This window comes from Gopherus flavomarginatus, chromosome 1 (genome assembly GCF_025201925.1).
Source record: "Gopherus flavomarginatus isolate rGopFla2 chromosome 1, rGopFla2.mat.asm, whole genome shotgun sequence".
Classification (NCBI taxonomy): domain Eukaryota; kingdom Metazoa; phylum Chordata; order Testudines; family Testudinidae; genus Gopherus; species Gopherus flavomarginatus.
In genome coordinates this window covers 366,204,391-366,230,091 of record NC_066617.1, presented here as the reverse complement: position 1 = coordinate 366,230,091, position 25,701 = coordinate 366,204,391, and the positions used below count along the sequence as shown (strand labels likewise).

Here is a 25,701-nt window from a genome sequence, read left to right as displayed (position 1 = left end):
TCTTTGCGGCTTAAAGCTCTTTACAGAGGAAGGCAAATAGCAATGGGGGGAATAGCCACAGAACTAATGGAACTTGCCCAGTCACCCGGCAGGCCAATGGAAGAGCCGAGAAAATCACAGACGTCTCCTGATTCCCAGCCCAGGGTCCTCACCACTGGACCTAACTTGTTACTCTCACAGATCCTGCATCAATCTGCTCACAGTGGGTCTCAGCTGAGCTCAAAGGATTGGGAGATGGTCTTCCAAACCAAGCCCCCGCCTTACCCCCAGCCTCCACTCCCAATGGAGATCTCGCTTTAGGATTGCAGAATCCACTTCTGCAATGTTAGACTCTTCCCCAGCGACGAATGACACAGCAGCACAAGACTGGTTTGCTATTTACTGGGACGAAACAATAGTTTATTCTACAATGTGAATACAAGGCATTAAAGACACAAAGCTGGGCTTGATTCACTCCTATTTCCGCAGTGAGCTAGGATATTTATAAGCCCCTTTTCCATTGTGCATTGTTTTAAAGACTCAGGAGGAACCTACTACACCTTCTGGGCTACAAACACTAAGCTACAGATCGGAAGCCAGGACAGAGCCTGTCTGAATATTACATCTTCAAAACTTCCCAACAGTTCCCAGGCTTCAGGAATGTAGCTAGTCAATCTTCTATAGCAGATACAGCTGGGCACTAACTAAACTGGTGTGAGAAATGTGCTGAAGGCTTTGATTCTAAGCTCACTGACCTCCATGGAAATGTTCCCGGGAGCACGTAGAAGCACTAGTTAACCCAGCTTGACACTCAGACCCCATTGGGAATTTGGGGAGCTGGCGATTAGAGGAGGGGGGGGAAAACCCCAAAGCAAAATATTCTTCTTATCGCAAATTGAATAGTTTGAGCAGAAGTCATTGAGCCACAACAAGCATGGATCACCCCTTCCACCCGCCCCCCAACACACACATACACACACACGGCCTATCACGCATCAGAGCAGAACCACACTTCCAGGCAGCAGCTGCCTGGGTTCATTAACTGGCTACCTCCTGATAGCAGAATTGCACCCATAACAGACTACGAGCAAGATCTCAGCTGGCAGGCCAGGAAGGCAGGGACTGGCTTCGGTGTCTCTAGGAATCCCCTTGATTTCCCTCCCAGACGGATACATGGGACAGTCTATACAATGGCTGCACACAGCTCACAGCACAGCCTGTCTGTTCCACTCCAGCATCACATGGAGCTGGGCCCTAGAGGACAAGTCAACCCCCTCTGAGCACCCTGCAGCACTCCCAGCCTGGCCCTGAGGCAGGGTCCCCAACATGACAGTGCCTTGTGCTAGTCCTGTGCCACTGGGCCAGCCCCCTGCTCAAACACACTTCAAATAGATCTCCTGGCTCCTGTGCTCTCTCTCTTTCCACTGTGACCCAGGCAGCCCTCGGATCAAACAATCGCTGTCAGTCAGCTGCCTCGTAGCACCCCAGAGGGGGAAGCATGTCAGTGGTGGGACAGTGGGTGGAGGTATTTTCTCCAGGGCTTTATATTTAAGTTGCAGGGGCCCAGTCTGTAACACCCAAGGACTTGACATAAACATTGAATCAAAGTAAAAGAAACCCAGCTGGTTCTACAGCCCATCTGCCTAATAACTGGGCAGGGAGCTCAGCTACTCAGACACTGCTCTCTATCAAAGCAGCTGCTTGGTGGACAGAGAGCCTGACTGGGCCATCAGTCATGCTTCAACCCCCTCCCCCGACTCCGTGTGGGAGAGGCAGCGAGCTCCCTGCTTGCTTGGGCTGGGGCACAAGCCAGCAGGAGCAGCATACAAAGTGCTTTGAGATCCTTCGGCTGCACTAGAAGTGATGAGTGTTGCTATTATTCCTTGGCTCTGTGTCGCCATGGAAACGCTGCCTTGAGCCACTAGAGGCTGGGGCCGGAGTCGGCTTCCTCTGCTGGACGGGAACTTGGGTCCTCTGGCTCTTCTGCTTGGTCCCCAGGAGACATCGCGTGCTGGGGGCCAAGGGAAAGCGCCTTAGGGTAGGTCCCGGCAGCCCCCTCTGCCTGGTGCACCATCACTTGGGCGGGGGAGCCTGGGCTGGAGCTACCTGAGGCCTGGCTGAAATTCTGGAAGTTGTCCTGGACTCGCAGGATATATCTGTGCAGCACACTGGCCCCATCCAGAGGGCTGGCAGGAGCAGGGCGGGTGGGCCAGCTGTGATGCAGGTGCGCCACCTCTGCGTGCAGGCGCGACACCGACTTGTTCAGCTCGGTGATACGGTTCCCCAGGTCTGTGAACAAAGCGCAGGCACGGCCAGGTGAGGGCAGGGCTATGGGGAGAGCCAGCCCACCTTGCACCCACAGCAGCCCATGGTAACGATCACCTCTCTTGGGGCTCAAGAGCATTCATGAGATTCAAGGGTCCCCATCTCTGCCTTTAGACACACCCATGTGTGGAGCTGGTTCTTGGGGCAGGCAAGTAGTGTGGGCACGTTGGGCTCCAACTTCCAGGTGCCACTGTCCTTCTACCACATGGGGCGTCCACATGGACCTTCTGCAGCGTAGCACAGACCATTACTGCCTAAGCTAAAGGAGTGACTCCACTGAATGGCAGCAATAATAGGATATTATCCTTCAGGGCAAAAGCCACTAGAAGGGGACGTGGCCCACACTTTGCTGGGGTGTGACACCTGCTTCTTCCTGACCTCATCCTACCCCCTTCTTCCCTCCCCTCCCCACTGTATTATGGAGTTTCAGTCAGGCCTCCTTGTTTGCCAGGGTGGAGGGGACTCTCCAGAGCTGCCAGTTAGAGTCACAGAATTTAATGCCGGAAAGGACCTTAGAGAATCCAGTGTATCACAGGCCACCAGCCAGATGCTAAGCCCAGCAACTAAATGAGACCGGAGTATCCCAGCCCACAGCAGACTAGGCTAGACGTGCCACAGGCAGCGAACAGGAGGGCCCGAGGTTCACCAATGCCCAAGGCCCCGTGCAGTGCCAGGTTTACCTTTCCTCCTGCTCTCCTCGAACTCCCGCCTGGCCGTGTCAATGTAGCGCTGCACCAGAGCCTTAATGACCTGCAGCCGATAGGAACGGCGGCTCTCCCGGCCCAGGCCAATGTCCTCCAGGGCAGTGTTAGCCTGAAGAGGGTGGGAAACAAGGTTACGCAGGCACCAGGTACCAGCACGGCTTAGCATTTACCTGGCACCTTGCAACACCAGGGGGCTTACTTGCCTTCTTCATGCAAAAAGAACAGGAGTACTTGTGGCACCTTAGAGACTAACAAATTTATTTGAGCATAAGCTTTCTTGGGCTACAGCCCACTTCTTCGGATGCATGGAATGGAACATATATTGAGGAGATATATAGACACATACAGAGAACATGAAAAGGTGGGAGTTGTCTTACCAACTCTGAGAGGCCAATTAAGTAAGGGGAAAAAAACTTTTGAAGTGATAATCAAGATAGCCCAGTACAGACAGTTTGATAAGAAGTGTGAGAATACTTAAAAATTGCCACCAGCAGGTCTGTCATTGAATGTCATTCGCAACAGAAAAGCTTCAAAAACAGACTCCAACGAGAAACTGCTGAGCTGGAATTGATATACAAACTAGATACAATCACCTTAGGTTTCAATAGGGACTGGGAATGGCTGAGCCATTACAAACATTGAATCTATCTCCCCTTGTAAGTATTCTCACACTTCTTATCAAACTGTCTGTACTGGGCTATCCTGATTATCACTTCATAAGTTTTTTTTTCCCTTACTTAATTGGCCTCTCAGCGTTGGTAAGACAACTCCCACCTTTTCATGCTCTCTGTATGTGTATATATATCTCCTCAATATATGTTCCATTCTATGCATTCGAAGAAGTGGGCCGTAGCCCATGAAAGCTTATGCTCAAATAAATTGGTTAGTCTCTAAGGTGCCACAAGTACTCTTGTTCTTTTTGCGGATACAGACTAACACGGCTGCTACTCTGAAACCTCTTCATGCAGCCATTTTACAGTTCGTGTGGGTGAAATTCACCCAGACAGGATCTAGTCAGGCAGATGGAATTCTGGGAAGCCCCTGTCCCCTACATATCCCAGGACACAACTGGAAAAGAAGTTGTTTGCAACAGACTCCAGGGGAGCACAAGCCTGAGGATAAAGCAGTCTCACTGCCAAGGTAGCTTTCCCCAGGGCTCAGTCTGCAGACAGATAGACAGGAAACTTACGATGGTGGAAATCGGGGGGTAATCCTGTTGCCTCTTGGGTTTGGAGCAGCAAAGGAACCGGAAGATGCCCCTGGGGAATGCAGAAGGACAAATCTACGCTCAAATCTGAATCCAGGTCCAAAGGGATCCAAAATCGGGAGGAGTCTGGAGCCGGTTTCTGGTTCTGGCCCAATAGAGAGATAAGCCCCAGCCACTATGTTCACATCCAAACCGTTCCAGAATTCAAGTTCAGGCCCTTCACCTTTCAGAAGAGATTTCATCCCCTAACTTTTAACCTTGACAGCTACCAAGCCGCAGCACTGAGAGGGTCTGCTAGCCCCAGCTGCACTGCGGCCAACACGCCCTGACAGCTGGAGCGCAGGGGGACACGCTTCACTTCACAGTGACTCTTCTCAGCAAGTGCTGGGCACTGGGCCGCAAATAGCAGCCTTTTAGCAACTGCTTCTGTATTAGGGTTGCCACCTTTCTAATTGCTAGTAACCAACCCCCTGAGGCCCTGCCCCGCCTCTTCCCCCAAGGCCCTGCCCACCTCATCCCTTGAGGCCACACCCCTTCTCCACCTCTTCACAAGGCCCCACCCCTGCCCCGCCTCTTCCCCCAAGGCCCCGCCCCACAGCTTTTCCTTTGTGGAACACTCCTGTTCCCTGCATTAGTTCCTTTCTCCAAACCTGCCTTGGTCTCCTCAGGAGAACTGGTCGAGAAACATTTCCAAAGAAAAACAATTATTTACTTGAAATGGTTCATGAAAACTTTCCAAATGTTCCCATTTTTTTACTTTTTTCACTTTCCCTCCCCCCCACCCTTTTGCCACTGAAATGAGAGGAAAGGGAGAGAAAGAGGGAAAAACCAGTTAATAAAAAAAAATAAAAATCAGTTTTCTGGTTTTCTGGGTTTTTTTGGTCAAACAAAATCTGAAAAACTTCTAAAAAAAATAACCCAACATAATATTTTCCTCACAACTTTTCATAGTTGAAAAAAGGATATTTTGGGTTGAAAATAGATTTGAACAAAACCAGTTCAGCCAGCTTGGCACAGAAGTGACTCTCTCTGCAAAGTAGCTGATCCCCAGGCTGTGAAAGACCAGTGGCTGGATGGCCTGGTGGCAAAGGCTGTAGATGAGGACTCAGAAGATGTGGGTTCAATTCCCTGCTCCACTACAGACTCTCTGTCTTATTGGAAACCTGGGGGTTGGCAGGCACAAGCCCCCTTCCCCAGCCTAGTGGGAGGGACCACTGGACCCAGGGACCAAATGAACACAAGGGACAACAAATGAGAAAACCAGGGAGGTGAAGGTCATAGGTTCAAAATGAGGGTACCGGATGGGGACACTGAGCAGAGAACCCCAGACAGCACCCACTGCTCTGCAAAGGTGTTGAGGGAGCCAGTAGACAGCACCCAGTGAAACCTTACCTGGGTGACTATAGTGGGGTGGTTACCCCACTCCTGCCCTGCAGGGCTTAAAACAGCCCTGGGAGAGGGCTGTGCCAGGGGAAAGGCTGGACTGATTGGAAAGCAGCCACAGCTGTGGCTGGCTTAATGAGGGCCCAGCTGGCCCTTATAGGAAGGCTGTGAGCCAGAGAACCAAGAGGAGTCTCTCTGCAGGCTGGGAGAGAGCAGAGCGTGGCTGCCTACTGGAAGTGAATCAGGGCTGGGGAGAGCCAGAGGAGCTCCATGCTGGCAACTCCCCAGACTGCAGGGCCTGATCCGAGGTACTGGGAGGCAGAGGAAGGCAGCCAGGTCTGAACCCCCTTGTCTACGATGAGTGGTTTTTACCCTGCACTCTGCCCCAGGGAGCGGGGGCTTGATGATGACTGGCAGGAGCCCAGACTGAGGCAAGTGGGGGTTAGAGGGTTGGGGGTTTCCCAGAGAGGAGAGACCCATAGAGACTGGTAGGGGTATTGCCAGAGGGCAGCCCTTGGGTAAAGGGGCACCGGGTCTGGGAGGGACACGGGGCCAGCTACAAGCAGGACACCAGCCTGCAGAGGGCACCCAGGCTGGAAAAGAGCTAAGTCCTGAGACAACCAGCAGGCAGCACCGCCAGGTGCATCTGTGCCCCATTACAGCGACCTTGGGCAAGTTACTTTGTGCCTCAGTTTCCCACAGGTACAATGAGGATTATTCTGGCTCGTGAGGCTGAGCTGACTAACATCTCTCAGGTGCTCATGTACTAGGGTGACTCACTGCCAACGTGCGTGGTGCAGTTTGCGGAGCTGACGTCACCTGACTGAGTAGAAGAGGGACTTTGGTGTGGGAATGATGTTAAACGGCACAGGCAGCGTCAGGCCCTCCCTGAAGTAGGACAGGTAGAGCTTGGAGCGGGCGAACTTCCACTCCACATCCGCATCGTCCTGCAAAGCAAAGCAGGGGTAGAGGGGAAAGCAGGTTGTGATCTACGCTGGGGCCAATCCTGCCTCTGCGCTGGGCAGCCAACGGAGACCTTTGAGGTCGTGTGTGATCTTCCCACCCACTCTCTAGAAGCCCCATGGTCGCCACCATTCCCTCAGAGCATGGCCAGCTGGTCTCACGACCTGCCCCATATAATGGGTGAAATGGTATTTAACGGCATCAGCACATGCAGGGGAGAGGGACAGTTCTATCACTGGGGAGAGCTCTGGGACGGAGGCCGGCTCGGTTCCTGGGAACTGGCTGCAAAACTCATCAAGATCACAGGTGTGGCGCTAGCTGGTGTGACACCTGGGCATCCCCAGCTGGTGGGTGGGGCCTGATCCACTTAAGGATGCACCCAGGGACCCTTCCCCAGCATGCGCCAGCCATTGTTCTGCAGCTGGGCAGGAGCAGGCTTGCTTGGTGACAGGAAAGTGCTCTCAAACCAAAAGACACATGGTAGGCCCAGTGGGGAAGCTGGCACCACTGCAAGAGCTGTGCCCAGTGCAGGGTCATCAGCAGAGGGACTCATACTGACCAGCTGCACAGAGGGGAATTTCACCTTTGTACACGAAGGGCCCCCAGTGCATGTGTGAGGGAGAAATGCAGCCACTTCTGGGGTGGGGCACCAGACAGGGCACAGCAATACTATACCCAACAGGATTAAATGCAGCCACTTCTGGGGTGAGGCACCAGGCAGGGCACAGCAATACTATACACAACAGGATTAAATGCAGCCACTTCTGGGGTGGGGCACCAGGCAGGGCACAGCAATACTATACACAGCAGGATTAAATGCAGCCACTTCTGGGGTGGGGCACCACTGCCCTCTCGATAGGGCACAGCAATACGACAAACAACAAGGATTTGTATTTTGATGAGGTTTGGGGGAGGAAGGAGGAGGGAGATTTAGGGGAGGCTGAATGGAATTGCCCAATTGCTGATTATTTTAACAGGGCAGGGAGTGCCAAGGAGAAGAGAAGCTGCGTAAGAGGAGGCCCATTCACCACGGGGTCATTCTGCTCCAGGGCGGGACCCGGGGTGCAGCCACACTCCGGCAGGGCTGCCAGCGGCCCTAACCTCTATCTTCTGAAAGGAGTTGGTGATCATGGCGATGAGCATGTTGAGAAGGACGATGACCATGACGATGGTGAAGATCCCGTAGAGTGCCCGCCCCACGAACTCCACCAGGGCGTACTGGGGCATGTCCACCACACTGTACTCCTCCATCCCGAACATGGTCCAGAACAGGAACTGGAACGTCTCGTTGAAGCTGACAGAGAGAGGGCGTTAAAGAGCGGGGCCTGGTTATAAGCCGGGCATGCCCCACCCTAACAAGTGTGCAAGACAACCCCGATCCTGACCCCACTGACATCAGCAACCGCTCCCCAGGTGAGGCAGGATTGGCCTGTGTGTCCACTAGATCTTCCTGGGTGAGACCTGACTACTACAGGGCCCTTCAGGAGGCACCTGCCAGCATCCACCTGGGCCTGAAGGAAGGTTTGCTTGAGATGCAACCTATATTTTCACCCCATTATTCCTTGTTAAATCCCCACCAGCACCCCGCACAACGCCACTCCCTCCTGAAGTGCCCGGATATTTCAAACACTTGATCACATTCCCTCTGAGTCCTCCTTGCTGTCTTCAGCTTCATTTTCCCCATAGCCCACCCTCCACAGGGCTTCTTGGAATCCTCTTCTACTGATAAACCAGGCCTCCCAGTTCCACCACAGGCTGCATCCGCAGAGCACTCCAAAGTGCTGCCCCTCAGCTCCTTGCTCACGCTACAACCCCATTAACGTCACTGGCATGTGCCCAGAGGCCAGGGATCGCCTGGATACTGCAGGGGCCTTTCACCCTTTCTCTCAGCCTCAGGCATCGCTATGCAAAGCATCGGGCCCAGCTCAGCCCTGCCCTGAGCCGGGAGGCCCTGGGAAAGCCCTGGTTACACAAGGCCGTACTTCCCCAGCCGCTGGAACTCCTGGTAGTAAACATAGGTGTTGTTGAGTCCGCACAGGAACGCAGTGAGAATGATCATGAGGATGAATATGAACCTGTGGGGGGGAAAAGCCCAAATAGGAGATCAGAGAGGCAGGGAGCCGCACAGCCTGACCTGGAGGACCCTAGTCTGATAAGCCCTGTTCATAGTGGGGATGTGTCCAGCGCACAAATACACCACTGGCCCGCCCCCAGCACCGGCTCCATCTCAGCCAGACAATTACCCCTCTCACCCTTTGGTATGTTGACACTATGGAGACTGTGCTGGCATACATAAAACCGGCCACACTGGGTCAGACCAAAGGTCCATCTAGCCCAGTATCCTGTCTTCTGGCATTGGCCACTGTCAGGTGTTTCAGAGGGAATGAACAGAACAGGGAATCATCAAGTGATCCATCCCCTGTCGTCCATTCCCAACTTCTGGCAAACAGAGGCTAGAGACACCATCCCTGCCCATCCTGGGTAACAGCCATTGATGGACCTATCCTCCATGAACTTCTCTAGTTCTTTTTTGAACCCTGTTATAGTCTGGCCTTCATAACAGTAAGAGGGCTTTCCCTTCAACCCCTCCCGTGGTTCTTGTCACGCAGACAGAAAACAGAAGACCAGAAGTCCAAAGTGCAGGCAATGCAATGTTTATTGCGGTTAGTTCCAAGCAAACATGTCCATAGCTCTATACGCTGGCAGAGTCTGTTCCCCAGTGTTCCGTTCCCAGCTCTGACATCACAGAGCGTTTTCCCCGTGTCTCCCTTTCCAGCTCTGACACCGCAGAGCCTTGCCTGTGTCCACATTTCCTATTCCCATTCTCATTTCCCCTTCCCCATTCCCCTGTTCCCACCTCCTCCTCCTTAGCAGGCCCAACTGTATCTGCAATGCACACCCACAGTCCTACCCCTTACAACTTAGGGTCATGTTCCATTTTGGCTCTGGGATCTTCATCCCACCCCTTTTGTATCCCATGGGAGGGATAAGGAGTGAGGTTGTGCTGCAGTCAGGGGTGGGCATTTCTTTGGTCTTCTAGTGTTTTATACCTCCCCTTCCCAAAGCCCCTTTGCCCCTCCCAACTGGTTGCTTGACTTTGCCTTGAGATAGGGGTTAAGGCAATCTTAAAGTGTGCTCTGGAGTAACACTTTAACCGCTCTTATCTGTTCTCATTGTACTAACAAATCCAGCTGACTAGGCAGAAGCAACATCAGTGTCTTTGTCCCTTGTTAACACATTTTAGTATAAAAGAGTCAAAGTCAAAACCAAAATTCTATCCCAGGCTAACAAAAAGACCTATATACTAAGAACAACCTCCTCTGGCAAGGAGTTCCACAGGGTGACTGCGTTGCATGAAGAAATACTTCCTTCTATTTGTTTTAAACGTGCTGCCTATTAATTTCATGTGGTGACCCCGAGTTCTCGTGTTATGAGAAGGAGTAAATAACACTTCCTTATTTACTTTCTCCATATCAGTCATGATTTTATAGATCTCTATCATATCTCTGCCCCGCCCCCCCAATCATCTTTTTTCCAAGCTGAAAAGTCCCAGTCTTATTAATCTCTCCTCATATGGAAGCTGTTCCATGCCCCTAATCATTTTGTTGCCCTTTTCTGAACCATTTCCAAGTTCAGTATATCTTTTTTGAGATGGGGTGACTACATCTGCACGCAGTATTCATGATGTGGATGTACCATGGATTTATATTAGAGCTGTCTAACGATTTTTAAAAATTGATCATGATTAATTGTGCTATTAAAAAAATTGATCGTGATTAATCATGTGATTAATCGCGCAGTTAAACAATAATAGAATACCATTTATTTAAATATTTTTGAATGTTTTTCTACATTTTCAAATATATTGATTTCAATTACAACACAGAATACGAAGTGTAGAGTGCTCACTTTATATTTATTTTTATTACAAATATTTGCACTGTAATAAACAAAAGAAATAGTATTTTTCAATTCACCTAATACAGAGTCTCCTTCCCATGGGTCCTTCATCTGGACCAGATTCCACCACGATTTCAACAGCTTCCACCCCACCATCAACCTCAGCCTGGACCAATCTACACGGGAGGTCCACTTCCTAGACACCACAGTGCAAATAAGTGATGGTCACATTACCACCACCCTATACCGAAAACCTACCGACCGCTATGCCTACCTTCATGCCTTCAGCTTCCATCCCGGGCACATCACACGATCCATTGTCTACAGCCAAGCACTGAGGTACAACCGCATCTGCTCTAACCCCTCAGACAGAGACCAACACCTACAAAATCTCCACCAAGCATTCTCAAAACTACAATACCCGCATGAGGAAATAAGGAAACAGATCAACAGAGCCAGACGTGTACCCAGAAGTCTCCTACTGCAAGACAAACCCAAGAAAGAAACCAACAGGACTCCACTGGCCATCACATACAGCCCCCAGCTAAAACCCCTCCAACGCATCATCAAGGATCTACAACCCATGCTGGACAATGATCCCACACTTTCATAGGCCTTGGGTGGCAGGCTAGTCCTTGCCCACAGACAACCTGTCAACCTGAAACATATTCTCACCAGTAACTGCACACCGCACCATAATAACTCTAGCTCAGGAACCAATCCATGCAACAAACCTCGATGCCAACTCTGCCCCCATATCTACACCAGCGACACCATCACAGGACCTAACCAGATCAGCCACACCATCACCGGTTCATTCATCTGCACGTCCACCAATGTAATATACGCCATCATATGCCAGCAATGCCCCTCTGCTATGTACATCGGCCAAACTGGACAGTCGCTACGGAAAAGGATAAACAGACATAAATCAGATATTAGGAATGGCAATATACAAAAACCTGTAGGAGAAGACTTCAACCTCCCTGGCCACACTATAGCAGACCTTAAGCTGGCCATCCTGCAGCAAAAACACTTCAGGACCAGACTTCAAAGAGAAACTGCTGAGCTTCAGTTCATCTGCAAATTTGACACCATCAGCTCAGGATTAAACAAAGACTGTGACTGGCTTGCCAACTACAAAACCAGTTTCTCCTCCCTTGGTTTTCACACCTCAACTGCTAGAACAGGGCCTCATCCTCCCTGAGTGAACTAACCTCGTTATCTCTAGCTTGCTTGCATATATATACCTGCCCCTGGAAATTTCCACTACATGCATCTGACGAAGTGGGTATTCAACCATGAAAGCTCATGCTCCAAAACGTCTGTTAGTCTATAAGGTGCCACAGGATTCTTTGCTGCTTTTACAGATCCAGACTAACATGGCTACCCCTCTGATACTTAAGGGTTAATGCCTCTTTTACCTGTAAAGGGTTAAGAAGTTCACCTAGCCTAGCTGACACCTGACCAGAGGAACCAATGGGGGGACAAGATGTTTCAAAAGGAAGGAGGGAAGTTTCCTTTGTTTAGTCAGTTTCAGTTTCAGCCGGAGTGGAAAAGATCAAGGAACCAGCCTCTTTTTATCAGAGTAGTAAGTTTTAGAAAGGAATAAATAGGTTTATGTTTATTTTCTTTTGTAACTTGTCTTTGTGCAATTAGGGGAATTATCAAATTGGGTAATCTTGTGTGTATTAAGGTTTTTTCCCAGGGAAACATCCTGTGTTTTAAATCTGTTGTCTGTGAGATCAGCTGTATGCTATCTCCCAGAGGTTTTTTTTCTTTTACCTTTCTTTTCTTTTCTTTAATTAAAAGCCTTCTTTTTAAGAATCTGATTGATTTTTCCTTGTTTTAAGATCCAAGGGGATTGGATCTGGACTCCCCAGCAACTGGTAGGGGAAAAGAGGGGGGATGGTTAAATTCTCCTTGTTTTAAGATCCAAGGGACTTTGATCAGTGTTCACCAAGGACTTGGTGTAGGAGTCTCTCAAAGCTACCCAGGGAGGGAAAGGTTTTGGGGTGCCGGGGGGAGAGAGTTTTCCAGGTAACTTAGAAATCTGGATGGTGGCAGCAAGACCAGATCTAAGCTGGTAGTTAAGCTTAGAGGTGTTCATGCAGGTCCCCACATCTGTACCCTAAAGTTCAGAGTGGGGGTGAGACCTATGACAACCCCATTGTGGAGATGAGGCTGTCAGCCAAGGAAGGGGTTTTCCGTTGCCATAGGAGCACTGCTGCCCCGAGTGTCCTTCCATGGATCTAGCTGGACCTGTGCCCAAGGGCAGGGTGGCACAGGGGTCTCAGTCGGAGGGGGTGGTTTTTTCACACCCTGGCTCTGTTGTAGCTACAGCAACCTAAGTATAGACCAAGCCATGGACATGGATCCACAGGGATCGGGCTAAGGCATCCTGCCAGGGCAATATGGGGCAACATGCAAGGCAGCTGCCAGATAATATGCAGTGCCAGCCCCCTAGACTGCCCTGCAGCTCATTCCCCAAGATGGGAGGGGGCAGAGGGTGGAAGGGATTCAGCCCCTACCGGATCATGTCGTCGATCATCTTCCCAATGGAGATCTGCAGGGTGCCCAGGGATTCATGGGCGGGGAGGATGTAGGCCAGGCGGGTGAAGCTCAGCATGCTGGTCACTGCAAACAGCACCTCGGAGACGAACTGGGGGTCTTCGGGCTGCCATTCGTGCCGTCCTGAACATGGGGAGAGGAACTTCAGAGACACAGAGCCGGAAGGCGTGCGGGGGGAAGGCTTGGTCGTGAGGCCTACTGGATAAGGCTCTGGGACTGAGGGCTATTCCTGGCTCCATCACTGGCCTGCTGGGTGAGTCCCTGTCCTGCCCTGTGCCTCAGTTTCCCCATTGGTAACATGAGGATAATGACACAGACTTGCCGTATAAAAGTACAAATAATTGTCATTCCAGAGTCACAGCCATACTCCAGTTAGCTCCCCAAAAGCAAACGCTGCCCCCAAGGCGGGCTCCTCAACCCCCCTCCTCCATCAGTGTTCACCAGCAAGAAATAATCAAAGCTACCAAGGCCCAGCTCTTACCACTTTATGCCGGATTCCTACAACCAGAACACTGCAGATTTGCTCCCTGCAGAATGGCCTGACGCTGACCCCTGCTGGCGGCCAAGGAGAATTTCCTGGTTCATTTGAGCGGCCGGTGTTTTAATTTAGTGAATTATAACGATCACGTTTTCTTTCAGAAATGCTGCTTCTCTGCTAATATCAGTAAATATGGGGAGGTGATGTGTTCTCAGAGCACCGCTTGGGCAGGGAATTGACAGATTCCCAGCTTGCAGGGCCAGAGAGATCCGAGTCTGATCACCCAGCTAACACAGGCCAGAGATTCTCATCTACTGATGCCTTCACATCGAGCCAGTGACTTGTGGGGGGAGGAAAAGGTCCAGCCATGACCTGGAAAGGGAAATCTTTCAAAGCAGGGTATACAGAGGTTGAACAGAGGGGACGGGACGGCTCAGGCAAGAGGGGGGCTGGGACAATGATCCAAAGCTAGTCGCAAAGCCACTGTCCCTGCCAGCACTGACAGGCCTCCTTGTTGTTAAGAGGCCAAGGAGCAAATAGGCCATAGAGAGCTCCTCTCCCCTGGAGAGAGGTGTCTCCGCAGGGCAAGGCCGAGGCCCAGAAGTGGGGCAGTGGGGAGTGAAGCAGAGCCATGCAGTAGCCATTCTGGGGATGAACGTGGAGCACTAGACAAGCCGAGTGGGAGGAGCGGGGCCGGGCCAGTGGCTGGAGGGGGCAGAAGGAGGCTGAGATCAAAGCTGGGGCACCCCGGCGGTGGTTCCTCACCAGCTCTGGTGAAGTAGTAGCACTCCGGCGAGGAAGGGGCATCCAGGCAGTGCAGGTAGCCCCTCTCGGTGACCAGCACCCGCAGGGCGAAGGAGGCCAGGTACAGGCTGAGGATGACAATGTCCAGGCAGTTCCACAAATCCAGGAGGTAGCTGTGCAGCCCCTCGATCCACACCTCCTTGCACTCGTACCAGAAGAAGCCTGCCAGGGAAGGATGACGCGTGAGCACCAAGCCCGCTTGGGCTGACACCTCCCCAGGGAGCAGGTTGGATTCAGCCTCTGGGCAGAGCTTTCCCCTCTGCAAATTGGGGGGAGAAGGAGGGAGGAATCATCCTTTCTTCTTCTCCCTCGTCTGTCTTGCCTCTCTGCCCCATCAGCTCCTGTGGGCAGGGTGTTCGTACAGCACCCGGCACAGTAGGGTCTTGATCACAGCTGGGGCCTCTGGGGGCTTCCACAATACAAGTCACGATGACTCCTAGCTACACCCCCATATGCCCCCCTAAATGCTCCACCCCAGGGATTCGCACCCTGGAGAGGTCTGCAGGCCACTCCCAGGCCGTAGACTGACCCAGCACCCAGCCTTGCCCCCATGGGGCAGGTTTCACCATTGACTCTTATCCCTTCCCCACGGATCAGTGCCTCCAGCCCCTTCAGCCCCATCCCCTTGGGCACTGGGTTTAAAAACAAAAACAGCCCCGGGAGCACGTAGCCTGTGGCAGGCGATCGCTGCCGGTGCTCACGGGAGGATTCCGACCCTAGGGGCTCAGCTCAGCCGATTCCAATGGGAGAGTGCGGCTCCCTTCAGAGCTAATTGATTATCGCATCGTACCAGGGCCAGGGAAACCATCCACCCAACTCATTCCTGTTGGCTGTTCTCTCTTCCCCAGAGCCCTGGGGCACGGCACATTCAGACAACGTTGCCTACTGGAGGCTAATTTCTCTCCCCACGTCTATCTACCCTGAAACCTCCTGTCTATGTAGGAGCTGAGAAGACCTTAGGGACACAAAGCCCTTCGAGGGGCTGGATTTGGGACTGAAGATTATTAACAGCCGCTGCCTCTGTGCTGGCTTCAGCGCGGGCAGTGAGAGGTCTCGGTCCAGTCCCAGACGGGTGCGTGTCCCTGTAGGAACTGCCACCAGGCCCCGTGCTGGCCGTCTCAGCAGAGGCGGCAAGAATTCAGTCAGCCCTGGAGAGGAAACCCCCCTTCACGCCTCTAGACCCAGCCCCCGCTGCTACACATTGGGATGGGGGGGGGACTGTGCCCGGAGCGATTCAGAGGTCAAGGTTGCTGTGGCCAGAGGAATGGGGGGGCCGTGTCCAGAGGGATTCAAGGAGGCAGGGCAGTTATGCCCAGAGGGATTCAGAGGTGAGGAGGGCTGCACCCAGAGATATTCGGGGAGGCAGGGGGGCTATTCCCAGAGGGATGGGGGGGGTTGTGCCCAGAGGGATTCAGGAAGACAGGGGGGCTGTGCCCAGAGGGATTCAGAGGTGAGGAAGGCTGCACCCAGAGAGATACGGGGAGGCAGGGGGGCTGTTCCCAGAGGGATGGAGGGGGGCTGTGCCGAGAGGGATTCGGGGGGGCAGAGGTGTTGTGCCCAGAGGGATTCGGGGGCCTGCTCCCAGAGGGATTCAGAGGTGAGGAGGGCTGCTCCCAGAGAGATTCGGGGAGGCAGGAGGGCTGTTCCCAGAGGGATGGAGGGGGCTGTGCCCAGAGGAATTTGGGGGGGCAGAGGGGCTGTGCCCAGAGGGATTCAGGGATGAGGGGGCTGTTCCCAGAGAGATTCGGGGAGGCAGGGGGGCTGTTCCCAGAGGGATGGAGGGAGGCTGTGCCCAGAGGAATTTGGGGGGGCAGAGGAGCTGTGCCCAGAGGGATTCAGGGATGGGGGGGCTGTTCCCAGAGAGATTCGGGGAGGCAGGGGGGCTGTTCCCAGAGGGATGGAGGGGGGCTGTGCCCAGAGAGTGGGATTCCCTGGGGTGCAGACAGTTGACACAGGGCCTAAGTACCCTACTTAAGACAGCAGCAGCCACCTGTTTCTCCTTGAATCCTGTGCTTTTGTAGTCCCTTGCCAATGCCCTTCCCTGCCAGGCGACAGGAACAGCTGGACTCTGGCTGGCAGCTCTTCCCGTGACCTACCAGCCACCCAGACCATGTGCAGGGAGTTCTCCCACATGGTCTGATTGCGTCCCAAGAAGATGTGATGCTGGTGCTCCAGGGACAAGGACTCCACAAGCAGGAAGATCAGGAACCAGAGGTAGGAGGCCGAGTGGAGGAGGAACTTGATCACTGGGATCTTCAGCATTTTGCCAACCTGCCCAGGGATGCACAGGCAGCATCACACCTCAGGGCTACAAAGAGTCCCACAGCTGCTAATTCCCCCTGTGGAGGGAAGAGACCCACAGCCCCACGCTCATCCTGGCCTGCACAGGGACCCATTGAACTCACTGGGGGTGGGCTGCACAGACACAACAACTGCATTTCCTTGGGTCATCAGCACCACCATGCATAGCTAAGGGAGGGACTCTGTTAGCAGACAGCAATAGTAGGCTGTTACCCTACAGTGAAGCAGCCACTAGCAGAGGCCACAACACACACTTAGCCAGTGTGTTGTGTAAGGATCTCCCCAGGCAGACTGGGGCACAATACGCAACATACAGTTGAGCGAGGGGGAATATTTAAGCATAAAACTCTCCCTACCCGACCATTTGCAGCTGCAAATCTGAAGTGCTGGAACAATGGAGAATAAACTCAGAAGGGGCACATATATGGTGGAGTTCAAATTCATGGGAAATGGGTGGGTAATTCACACCCACACATTGTTGGCTCAGTTCTAGGGAGAGAAATCAGTAGAATTGCAATCAAGTTTACATGGGCACATAGGGATTGCCAGCCTGGATGAGATCTGAGGTCTCTCTAGCCAGTCTCTGGTCTCTGAGGGCCCAGCACCGGCTGCACCAGAAGGAAATGTAAGAACCCTGCTGTAGCAGATGAGGGAGAATCTGCCCCCTTGTTGAGTCTCATCGTGGCCTGGAAGGCTGCTCACCCACGACTTTGGGGCAATCCAGTACACCAGGCACAGGAGGGGCATGGTCAGGAAGATGAAACAGGAGACAAAGAACTTCCAGAGCGTGTTGCTCCCACGCCAGCCCGACAGGTTCCCGCACCAGATGGATGATAGCACTTGTTGGCAGATGGGATGGGCAACAAACTGATCCGGAAGGACAAGATGGGAGGAGATCAGTCAGTTGGGAACAAAAATATTAATAACCACCAGTAGCTTTCTGTTGCCCCAGCCCTTTCAGCCCAAAAGATCCCAAAGCCATACACAGGCACTCTCTGTTTCTAAGGAGCCCTCACCTACCAGTGACATGCAGCCACCTCTTGGGTGGCACATGGTTTAGATGCTGCATAGCTGCACTGCACGAGGGCTATGGGCATGGGGTGAAGGATGATCCCACATCCAAGTGATATTCAAGGGGAGAATTTAGAGAGGAATGGTGCACCCTGGAACCAGGACTCCGGGGTTCACACCCTGACTCCCAGGGATCGTTAGTGACGTATCATCTGAAAGACTGTGCCTGCGGCGCCCCCTAGTCCTATGCTGAGGTATTGGCTCAGTGCTGAGCGCCGCCTAGGGACACCAAACCCTCCCAGTCTCCTCCCTGGACTCACCCTCTTCTGGTTGTAGTTGACAGCCAGCCGGAGCCGGGCGAGGTTGGGGATGCCCTCCTCGAAGGCCTGGCTGTCCAGCTCCTCCTCCTCCTCCTCGCTGTCCCCCAGGTCGTTCAGCACGGCTGTCACCTCGCTCTGGTTACGGCACATCCCCAGCAGCTCAAAAGCGAACTCCTGGCTCAGGAGCTCCAGGTTGAGGTACTCTGGCTGCGGGAGGGGAACAAGAGGGGGCACAAGGGGACAGTACCTGAGCGCAGGTCCCATCTCCTTCTACTGCTGCAAGTATTTTCCTTGTGCTCTTTGTCTCTGATCGGTCACGGCTTTGCCTCCTTTATTTGCACAAGGGGCTGGAGTTGCTGACCTCTCAAGGTCCCTTCCAGCCCTACATTTCTATGACTGTATGACCGTAGTCAAGAGGGGCCATTTCTGTGGGGCCCCTCCCATAGCAGCATAACAAGAGGTGCTCAGAGTGAGAGGGCCGCACATGTACATATGTAAAATTAACCTGTGGAACTCCCTGCTGCAGGGTGGGAGAGGGGCAAATATCTCAGCCAGGTTCAATAGAGGATTCGGCTCCTGTGGGTACCAGGATGAGCATGTTTGAACATCTCCCTGGAGTGGAATCGGGGGGAGGCAAAATTCATCCCCAACCCCCACCCCGGCTCACATTGGGGAGGGACAATGACTGTGTTAAACCCCCAGGATCCAAATTCAGAGCTGGTAGAAGCAGGTGTAACTCCATTGAAGTCTAGCATGTTGCACCTGCCTCTCTTCGCTCCCTGGGTCCTGCAGATCAGTCACCCCAGGGGAAGAGGAACCCTGTATTCTGAGCATACAACCACGTCTACCTGCAGAACAAGGATGGACGGAGAGTGGAACAGAGACCCCAGCCTCACCTTGAACTCCGGCTCCTTGCAGGAGAGGCGCTGCAGCTCCCGGCTGAGCTTGAAGGCGGTCAGAATGGCATCCTCGCTGGCGATGGAGAGGTAGGCCCGGCTGGCGATGCCCTTGTAGGTGTTGATGCGGAAGAGGGAAAACTTGAGCAGGTCGTACTTGCGGCCATTGCTGCACTCCAGGCAGGTGCAGGAGATCTTGTGGGGCCGGGGGATGGTGTGGCCTTTCTGCACCAACATGTCCACGATCTCGTAGAGGTCCTTCTCGCAAGCCAGGGTGAGTGGTGTCACGCCGGGAGCGAAGCGGGCGTTGTCGATGGAGCGGTCGAAGAAGGCCAAGGAGAAGGACTTGATGTCCATCTTGATGCTCTTCTCCTGGTCCAACCGGTCCAGCAGCATCTTCACCACCTGGGGCTGGTTGGTGTCCACGGCGACCAGCAGGGCCTCGTGGATCTGGCGGAAGTCGAACTTAACGTAGCGCAGCAGGGTCCCGGTGATCTCCCCACCACCCGTGCGGATAGCCAGGTTGAGGGCTTCCCGCCACACACGGTCCTCACTGTCAGCCTGCTGTTGCAGGATCCCGTCGCTCCCCTGCAGCAGCTGCTGCACCCGCATCAGATTCCCCTCCTGGATGGCATCGAGGAGCTCACTGGGGAACTTCAGCTTCTTGCTGATTATCTCCCTCCAGTTGGGTTGCTGTGAGGGGCAGAGAGTGACACAGTGGTGGGCATGCCTCTGCGTAACCCCCATCTGGAGCCAGAGCTGTGCCGCTGGTAGGCTCCCAGCACCAGCTCCGTGAAAAGGAGCCCGCAAGCTGCTGGAGCCCTGGCTAGAGGTGGGGACTGGGCTGCCTGAGAATGGCAAGCTCCTTTCTGCTGAACAGAATTGATGTTCTCCTCAGTTTCATGCGTCCTAGGCAATAGCAGCCACAGACGCTCAATTTCACATGCATCTTTCACAAACACCATCGTGTGGGGGTTTAGAATGGAATTTTTAGGGCTCTCCAGTTTGCTAGGAAATTTCAGTAAATTTGCTTCCATTCCAAATTGGAACAAATAGCAAAATCCCCTGTGAACCCAAATCCCTGGAGCATGGCCAGCTGCACCCAGGCGTTCTGAATTCCACCTCCTGCTCTAGCCACTAGAGCATTTTTCCTCCCAGAGAGGAGCCCAGACGTCCTGAATCTCAGTCCCAATTTAGCCATCAGATCACCTCCCTCCTACGAGTAGCTAGTAGCATCCCGGGATCTGCAGGGCGGCTATTCCTGGAGAACTCACAAACTCATGTAACCTGGATGTATCTGGCTCTGCTATGCTGAAGTAAAGCCAGAGTTGCTCCATTGAGGTCTGTGGAATTACTCCAGGGACATACCTGAGGGCAGAACCCAGCCCCTCCCCACGGCTATCAATTGGTTGGAGCTACCCAACAATGAATTTGGCTCAAGGATACGGGCTCGAGCTTCTGGCATCCAGTGGTTCTTTCCCATTTAGGGGGGCTGGGCTGGCTTGAACTCTCCCTTCTGCCCCCCATACCATCAACCCTTGCCACCATTGGATTGTTGTTGGTTTTTTACCTCAGTGCTAAGAGGCCCCCGGTGAGCTCTCCCTTCCTCTGTGCTAGATGCTGTACATACACATAGCAAGAGCCAGTCCCTGCATCCAAGAGTTTACAGCTTAAAGGGACAAGACAGTGAGAGGAAGCTGAAGTTTTATTCTTCCCCTTTACCGATGAGGAGAGAGATTAAGGGATGGAGATGTAAGCAGAGTCAGGATGAGCTCTACCCTGACATCTGGTGGTGAATTATGGGGTGTGTGGAAAGGAATTTTAGGTATTTGCATTGGCACACCCACTCCACCTAGCATAGCCCATGGCAACCTGGCATGGTTATTTTGACAGCTCTGGATCCCCAATTTCTTTGTTATTGGGGCAGGTGGAATAAAGTGTTGTCACCCTGATTATGTGAATGAGGAACTATGAGACTGCTTTATGACAGAGATGTCTCAACATCAATTAAGTAGCACTTGCTAGACAAGGGACATGGGTGCTAAAACCCATTGAAAGGGGAGAGGTTGGGGACTGGTGTGTGTACTTGATGGTATGGGTGCCTTTTGAGGGCCTGGAACACTAATTGCACATCTTCCTCTCTCTACTGTTGAAGAGCAGAGCTAATTTTGATTCCATTAGGAATCTATCTAGAGGCTGCTGAGCTGAATTCACATTGGGCTAATGGCGTACCAGCACTGGGGCTCCCCTGCTACAAGCTGAAATCACTAAAAGAGCTAAGCTTACTGAGTTGATATCACTGAGTGCTGTGCTAACTAGTGGGGGAGCCTGAAGATCTATCACTAAGTGGCTGGCAGAGTGGAGCAGTTTGCAGCATGTTGGAGCAGCCCATGGAACAGTGAGCGGAGCGAAGCGGTTTGCAGGGACAGCTGGAGGAGCCACACAGCTGGTGTAGTGGAGCTGGTTGTGGTGAAGGCTGCAGCAGAACTCCACGGAGAGGCAGAGCAGTTGGTCCTGGCCCATGTAAGGTGCCCCTTAACACCCTGTGTGTGCCCCCCTCATTTCCACCCAGGCTGGGGGGGTAAAACTCTGCAGATAAACTTTTGAACTCTGGAGTGGCACTGACCAGAGACTTTCGGGTTGTTGGACTTTGGGGTGATTGGACTTAAGACCCTAAGGGGGAAAGGATATTGCCAAACGTACTTGGAGGTGGGTTTTTGCTTATGGTTTGTGTTATAATCCTGTTTGTGGTATTTCTCCAACGTGATGCCATATTGTTTCCCTCCTTTATTAAAAGGATTTTTGCTACACTCAGACTCCATGCTTGTGAGAGGGGAAGTATTGCCTCCTAGAGGCACCCGGGGGGGTGGTATGTAATTGTCCCAGGTCATTAGGTGGGGGCTCAAGCTGGTTTTGCATTGTGTTACTGAAACAGAACCCCTGGATACTGAACCTGGCCCTTGTTGCTGCCAACTCAGAGGGGCAGAAGGGTTACATACACAAGGTCTTGCCTCCGGAGTCTGCAGCCAAGGCAAACCCCTGTCCAGGGCCTCGCACACAAGACATCAGAACCCGAGTCAGGGAACTGAAATTCCCGCAGGTAGACAGGCTGTCACAGGCCACCTCCTCACCCACCGCGCTCCCTCATTTTGGATCCAGCAGCTCTTCTCAGACCCAGCCTCACCCCTACGCTGCCATTCTCTCTCTGAGCAGCAGAATTGCCAGGAAACAGAAGTATGTTGGAATGGGGGATGAGAGAGACCTGCTGCTGGCTGGGAACCCCTCTTTCCATTACTCCTGTCCTTCCAGGCTCAGAAATTGCAGTTCCCTGCTTAACATAACACATGCTGCCTCAGGAGAAAGGTAGTGGCACTGCCTAATTACCTGCTGACTAATTAGCTCCCCAGGTTTCATTAAGCACGCCTGATTGAATTCACAGCTTGGATATTTCACAGCACCTCGACTGCATTAGAGCCAAATGGGGCTGGAAACCAGCCAGGGATGCTCTTTAAAGAACGAAAAACAAGGTGGGGGCTGGTGCCAGGCTCAGGCACACCTGCTCAGAAGGTCCCTGCCAGATACAGCAACAGCCTGCAGTGGGGAGAACAGCTCAGAGCATTCACAGTGGCAAAGAGCTGGATACGGCCTCTCTAGGGCAGGGGTGGGCAAACTTGGCCTGAAGGCCACATTGGGGCTGCGAAACGGTATGGAGGGCTGGGTAGGGAAGGCTGTGCCCCCTAAACAGCCTGGCCTCTGCCCCCCCAACCCATAGAACCCCTTCGCTTCTTGTCCCCTAACTGTCCCCTCCCATGACTCCCAGCCCCTAACCACCCCCCTGGGACTTCACCCCCATCCAACCCCCCCTGCTCCCTGTCCCCTGACCACTCCCTCCTGAGACCCCAACCCATTCAACACCCCACCCCCCTGACCCTTTTGGAACATGGCCCTGCAAACATGGGTGGAGGACTCAGGAGGAGCAAGGGCAGCCGTGCAGCTGGAGAGAAGCGGCCGTTTCCCCTTCAAAGCACCGCTTCTCTCCAGCCGGCTGCGTGGCCACCCGGTGCTCCTCCTGAGTCCTCCGGCCGCATTCCCCATGCTCCTGCCACCTGCATTGCCCGCCTGATCCCCTGCCCCTGAAGTGCACCCCACCTCCGCGGGGGATGCTGCCAGCATGGTGAGCTGAGGCTGTGGGAGAGGGAGGGCAGCAGGGAAGGGGCCAGTGGCCGGACAGAATGGCCCTGCAGGCCAGATGTGGCCTGCGGGCCGTAGTTTGCCCACCTCTGCTCTAGAGGTTGGTCCACCGGAAGGATAACAACCTACCACCACTGCCAGCAAATGGAGTCACTCCTTTAGCTCAAGTGCTAGGGGGCTGTGCTGTGCTGTGCTGTGCTGTGGCACGGGTATTCTGAGGTTCAAACCCTGCCGGGTGGATGGAACAAGCTGTATCCTTTGGTTCATATCTAAGTCCCTATCATGCTCACTTCCTAAGAATATGTACAAGGAACAGCAGAGGTGAGGAGGAGTGAATTCCACAGGACTATCTGCACTAGGCACCTGATTGTGAGAGTGATGCTTATCCAATCAGGCAAGAGAAACAATGCCATGTGACTTCAGCACCCAATTGGAACTAAGCAACTCAGCTTGGTAATTGACCATTTTCAAGGAACCAGTTGCAAAGGAGCTCTGGCTGGAGAATAATTCAGCCTGTCACATTGGCTAAGAGAGGTCAGGAGAGCTAAATTCAGTTCCCAGCTCCGCAATTGACTCACTAGGTGTTGTGGGGCAAGTCACATCCCTGCTCTGTGCCTCAGTTTTCCCATCTGTAAAAGGGGGAAAATGAAACTCAGAGAATGTCAGAGATCTAAATGGGCTGTAATAGCACTACACAGAAATGTGGCATAAGGAGATCATTGTAATTAACTCAGCCTTTAAGGCCAGAAGGAACCAGCATGATCATCTGTTCTGACCTCCTGCACATCACAGGCCACAGAACCTCACTCACCCACTCCTGTAATAGATCCCTAAACTCTGGCTTAGTTACTGATCTCCTCATATCATAGTTTAAAGACTTCAAGTTACAGACAATTCACCATTTACATTAGTTCAAACCAGCAAGTGACCCATGCCCCATGCTGCAAAGGAAGGCGAAACCCCTCCAGGGTCTCTGTCAACCTGACCTGGGGGAAATTCCTTCCTGATTCCAAATAGGGGGATCATATTTGATCTCAGTCACTTGCAAATGACATAGAAGCAGGTCTCTGGGGAAGTACAGAGGTATAGTCTGGGACTGCAACAAAGAATGTCGCATGTTTGGGGGGCAGCTGCTCAGATGGCTAAGCTGTTGCATCATTACCTGTCGCACAAACATAGAGAAGTAGCTTTCCAGTTAACCCCATAACTTCTGCAGTGTCCCTCGCTTCTTTCGAGTGTGACTGATTAATATTTTCACCTCCGAGGCTGGGTTATTAACAGTAACTAAATACAGGGGACAACATATTCATTTTCTATTTCTAGATGCTCCTGTCCAGATGGACTCCAAAGCACCTCCATGTGTAACATACAGCACAACTAAAATGCAGCCACTTCTGGGGTGGAGGGAAGCAGCTGAGCAGAGCACAGTACAACTGCGTGCATTGGGACGTGGGGATATTTTGGATAAGGACTGCCAAGCCAATCCCCACCACTTACAAGCATGAATTCAAAGCATGTTACCAATATCAAATCCTTAAAATTCACCCCAGGCCAGGGCAATAGTTCATTGGCCCCATTTTAGAGATGGGGAGATTGAGGCATAAGAGAGAAGCAAATGATTTAGCAGCAGAGATGGGATTAGAAGGCAGGAGTTCCTAGCTCCCAGATCAATGTACTACACCTCCCTCCCCCTGGGTCCTTAAAACCCAGGAGGAAGCAGCAAGATCCAGCCACACAATGTGCACTGCCTGGAAGTCGGTATCTCTACAGCCCCTTGAAAGGATGAAGGGCTGAGCCAACTATGATATGATTCAGGCCAGGGATTTGAGGGGCCAGACTACACCTGCTGCAACTCCATTGATGGCTTGGTCTCTTGCTGTCTCAGACTTGGTGCAGAAACCATCACCCATCCCAGCATCATCCATGCCTCTCTCACCCCACTCATCTTTTAAATGCCCAAGACTGCTTCTTTAAATGAACCCCGGGGGAAGGTGGGAGCGCAGGGCAGGGGAACCCAGGATATAACAGGGAGGAGAGGTGGTCCTGGCTGCCCAGCCAACTGCATTCCCCTCATGCCCAGTCTGACAGATCCTTTGTGCTTCCCAATGCTTTTCCAACTCTCCTGTGTGCCCACCCAGTTCTAAAGTAGGCCCTGCGCAGTCTGAACAGATCATCAGCTTTTACCAAGTCCTCACCCCAGGGCTCTCCTGCTCTGGTTCATAGGTCACTGGCCGCTCCACGGAGCTCTACAGCCAGCTGTGGTGCAAGCAGAGGGACCCAGGAGAGGGCCTCTCACACAGCGCTCTGACGATCACAGTGGCTGAGAAGCCCCTTAGCGCATGATCTCCGTGTGCCACTCAGGTGCCATAGACTGGGTGAGACCTGAGCTGAGGACCCTTGTTGAGGAGAAGCCCCTGTCTTTAAGTAGCCAGCGTCATGCTGATCCTTCCTACCAATTTTCCCTGCTCCTCCTCAGTGCATTACCTCACATGGCACCATGTGGCCCCAATGCCAGTACAGAACAGGCAAGGCGGGTCTCACCATGGCAGGGCTGTTACAGAGAGAACTCTGTTACTCACCAAGATGCTTTCCATGGCCAGCAGATCACTCCGCTGCGCCAGTCGCTCCTTGCCTAGAAGCAGCCAGCTGGAGAGAGGACAGGAGGATG

The 25,701-nt window shown here is 52.9% G+C and overlaps 1 protein-coding gene across 2 annotated transcripts; it reads right to left on the bottom strand.

Moving 5' to 3' along the window:
• Positions 1-376: 376 nt before the first annotated feature.
• On the bottom strand, positions 377-25,701 carry LOC127050664 (short transient receptor potential channel 2-like). Of its 2 annotated transcripts, XM_050952611.1 has the most exons (13): positions 25,613-25,701; positions 18,843-19,535; positions 17,947-18,153; positions 17,318-17,482; positions 16,411-16,585; positions 14,276-14,476; positions 12,993-13,155; positions 8,544-8,636; positions 7,663-7,855; positions 6,418-6,545; positions 4,198-4,267; positions 2,985-3,117; positions 377-2,268 (listed from the first exon to the last, which is right to left on the bottom strand). In XM_050952611.1, the coding sequence occupies exons 1-13, from the start codon at positions 25,625-25,627 to the stop codon at positions 1,901-1,903; spliced, it is 2,604 nt and encodes an 867-aa protein (XP_050808568.1). In that variant the 5' UTR covers positions 25,628-25,701; the 3' UTR covers positions 377-1,900. The 2 variants fall into 2 exon arrangements, with proteins under 2 accessions (XP_050808568.1, XP_050809378.1); XM_050953421.1 differs by lacking the exons at positions 377-2,268; positions 2,985-3,117 and having other exon boundaries at positions 4,224-4,267; positions 6,379-6,545.

What these genes read in the sequence shown, in the direction of transcription:
- LOC127050664 (XM_050952611.1), bottom strand. An exon ending in TCCCTCTTCTACTCAGTCAG is followed by an intron (nt 4,268 to 6,417) that starts GTGACGTCAGCT and finishes TGCATTCCCCAG; the next exon opens with GGGCATCTTCCGGTTCCTTT. An exon ending in CGAGGAGAGCAGGAGGAAAG is followed by an intron (nt 2,269 to 2,984) that starts GTAAACCTGGCA and finishes CTTTGTTCACAG; the next exon opens with ACCTGGGGAACCGTATCACC.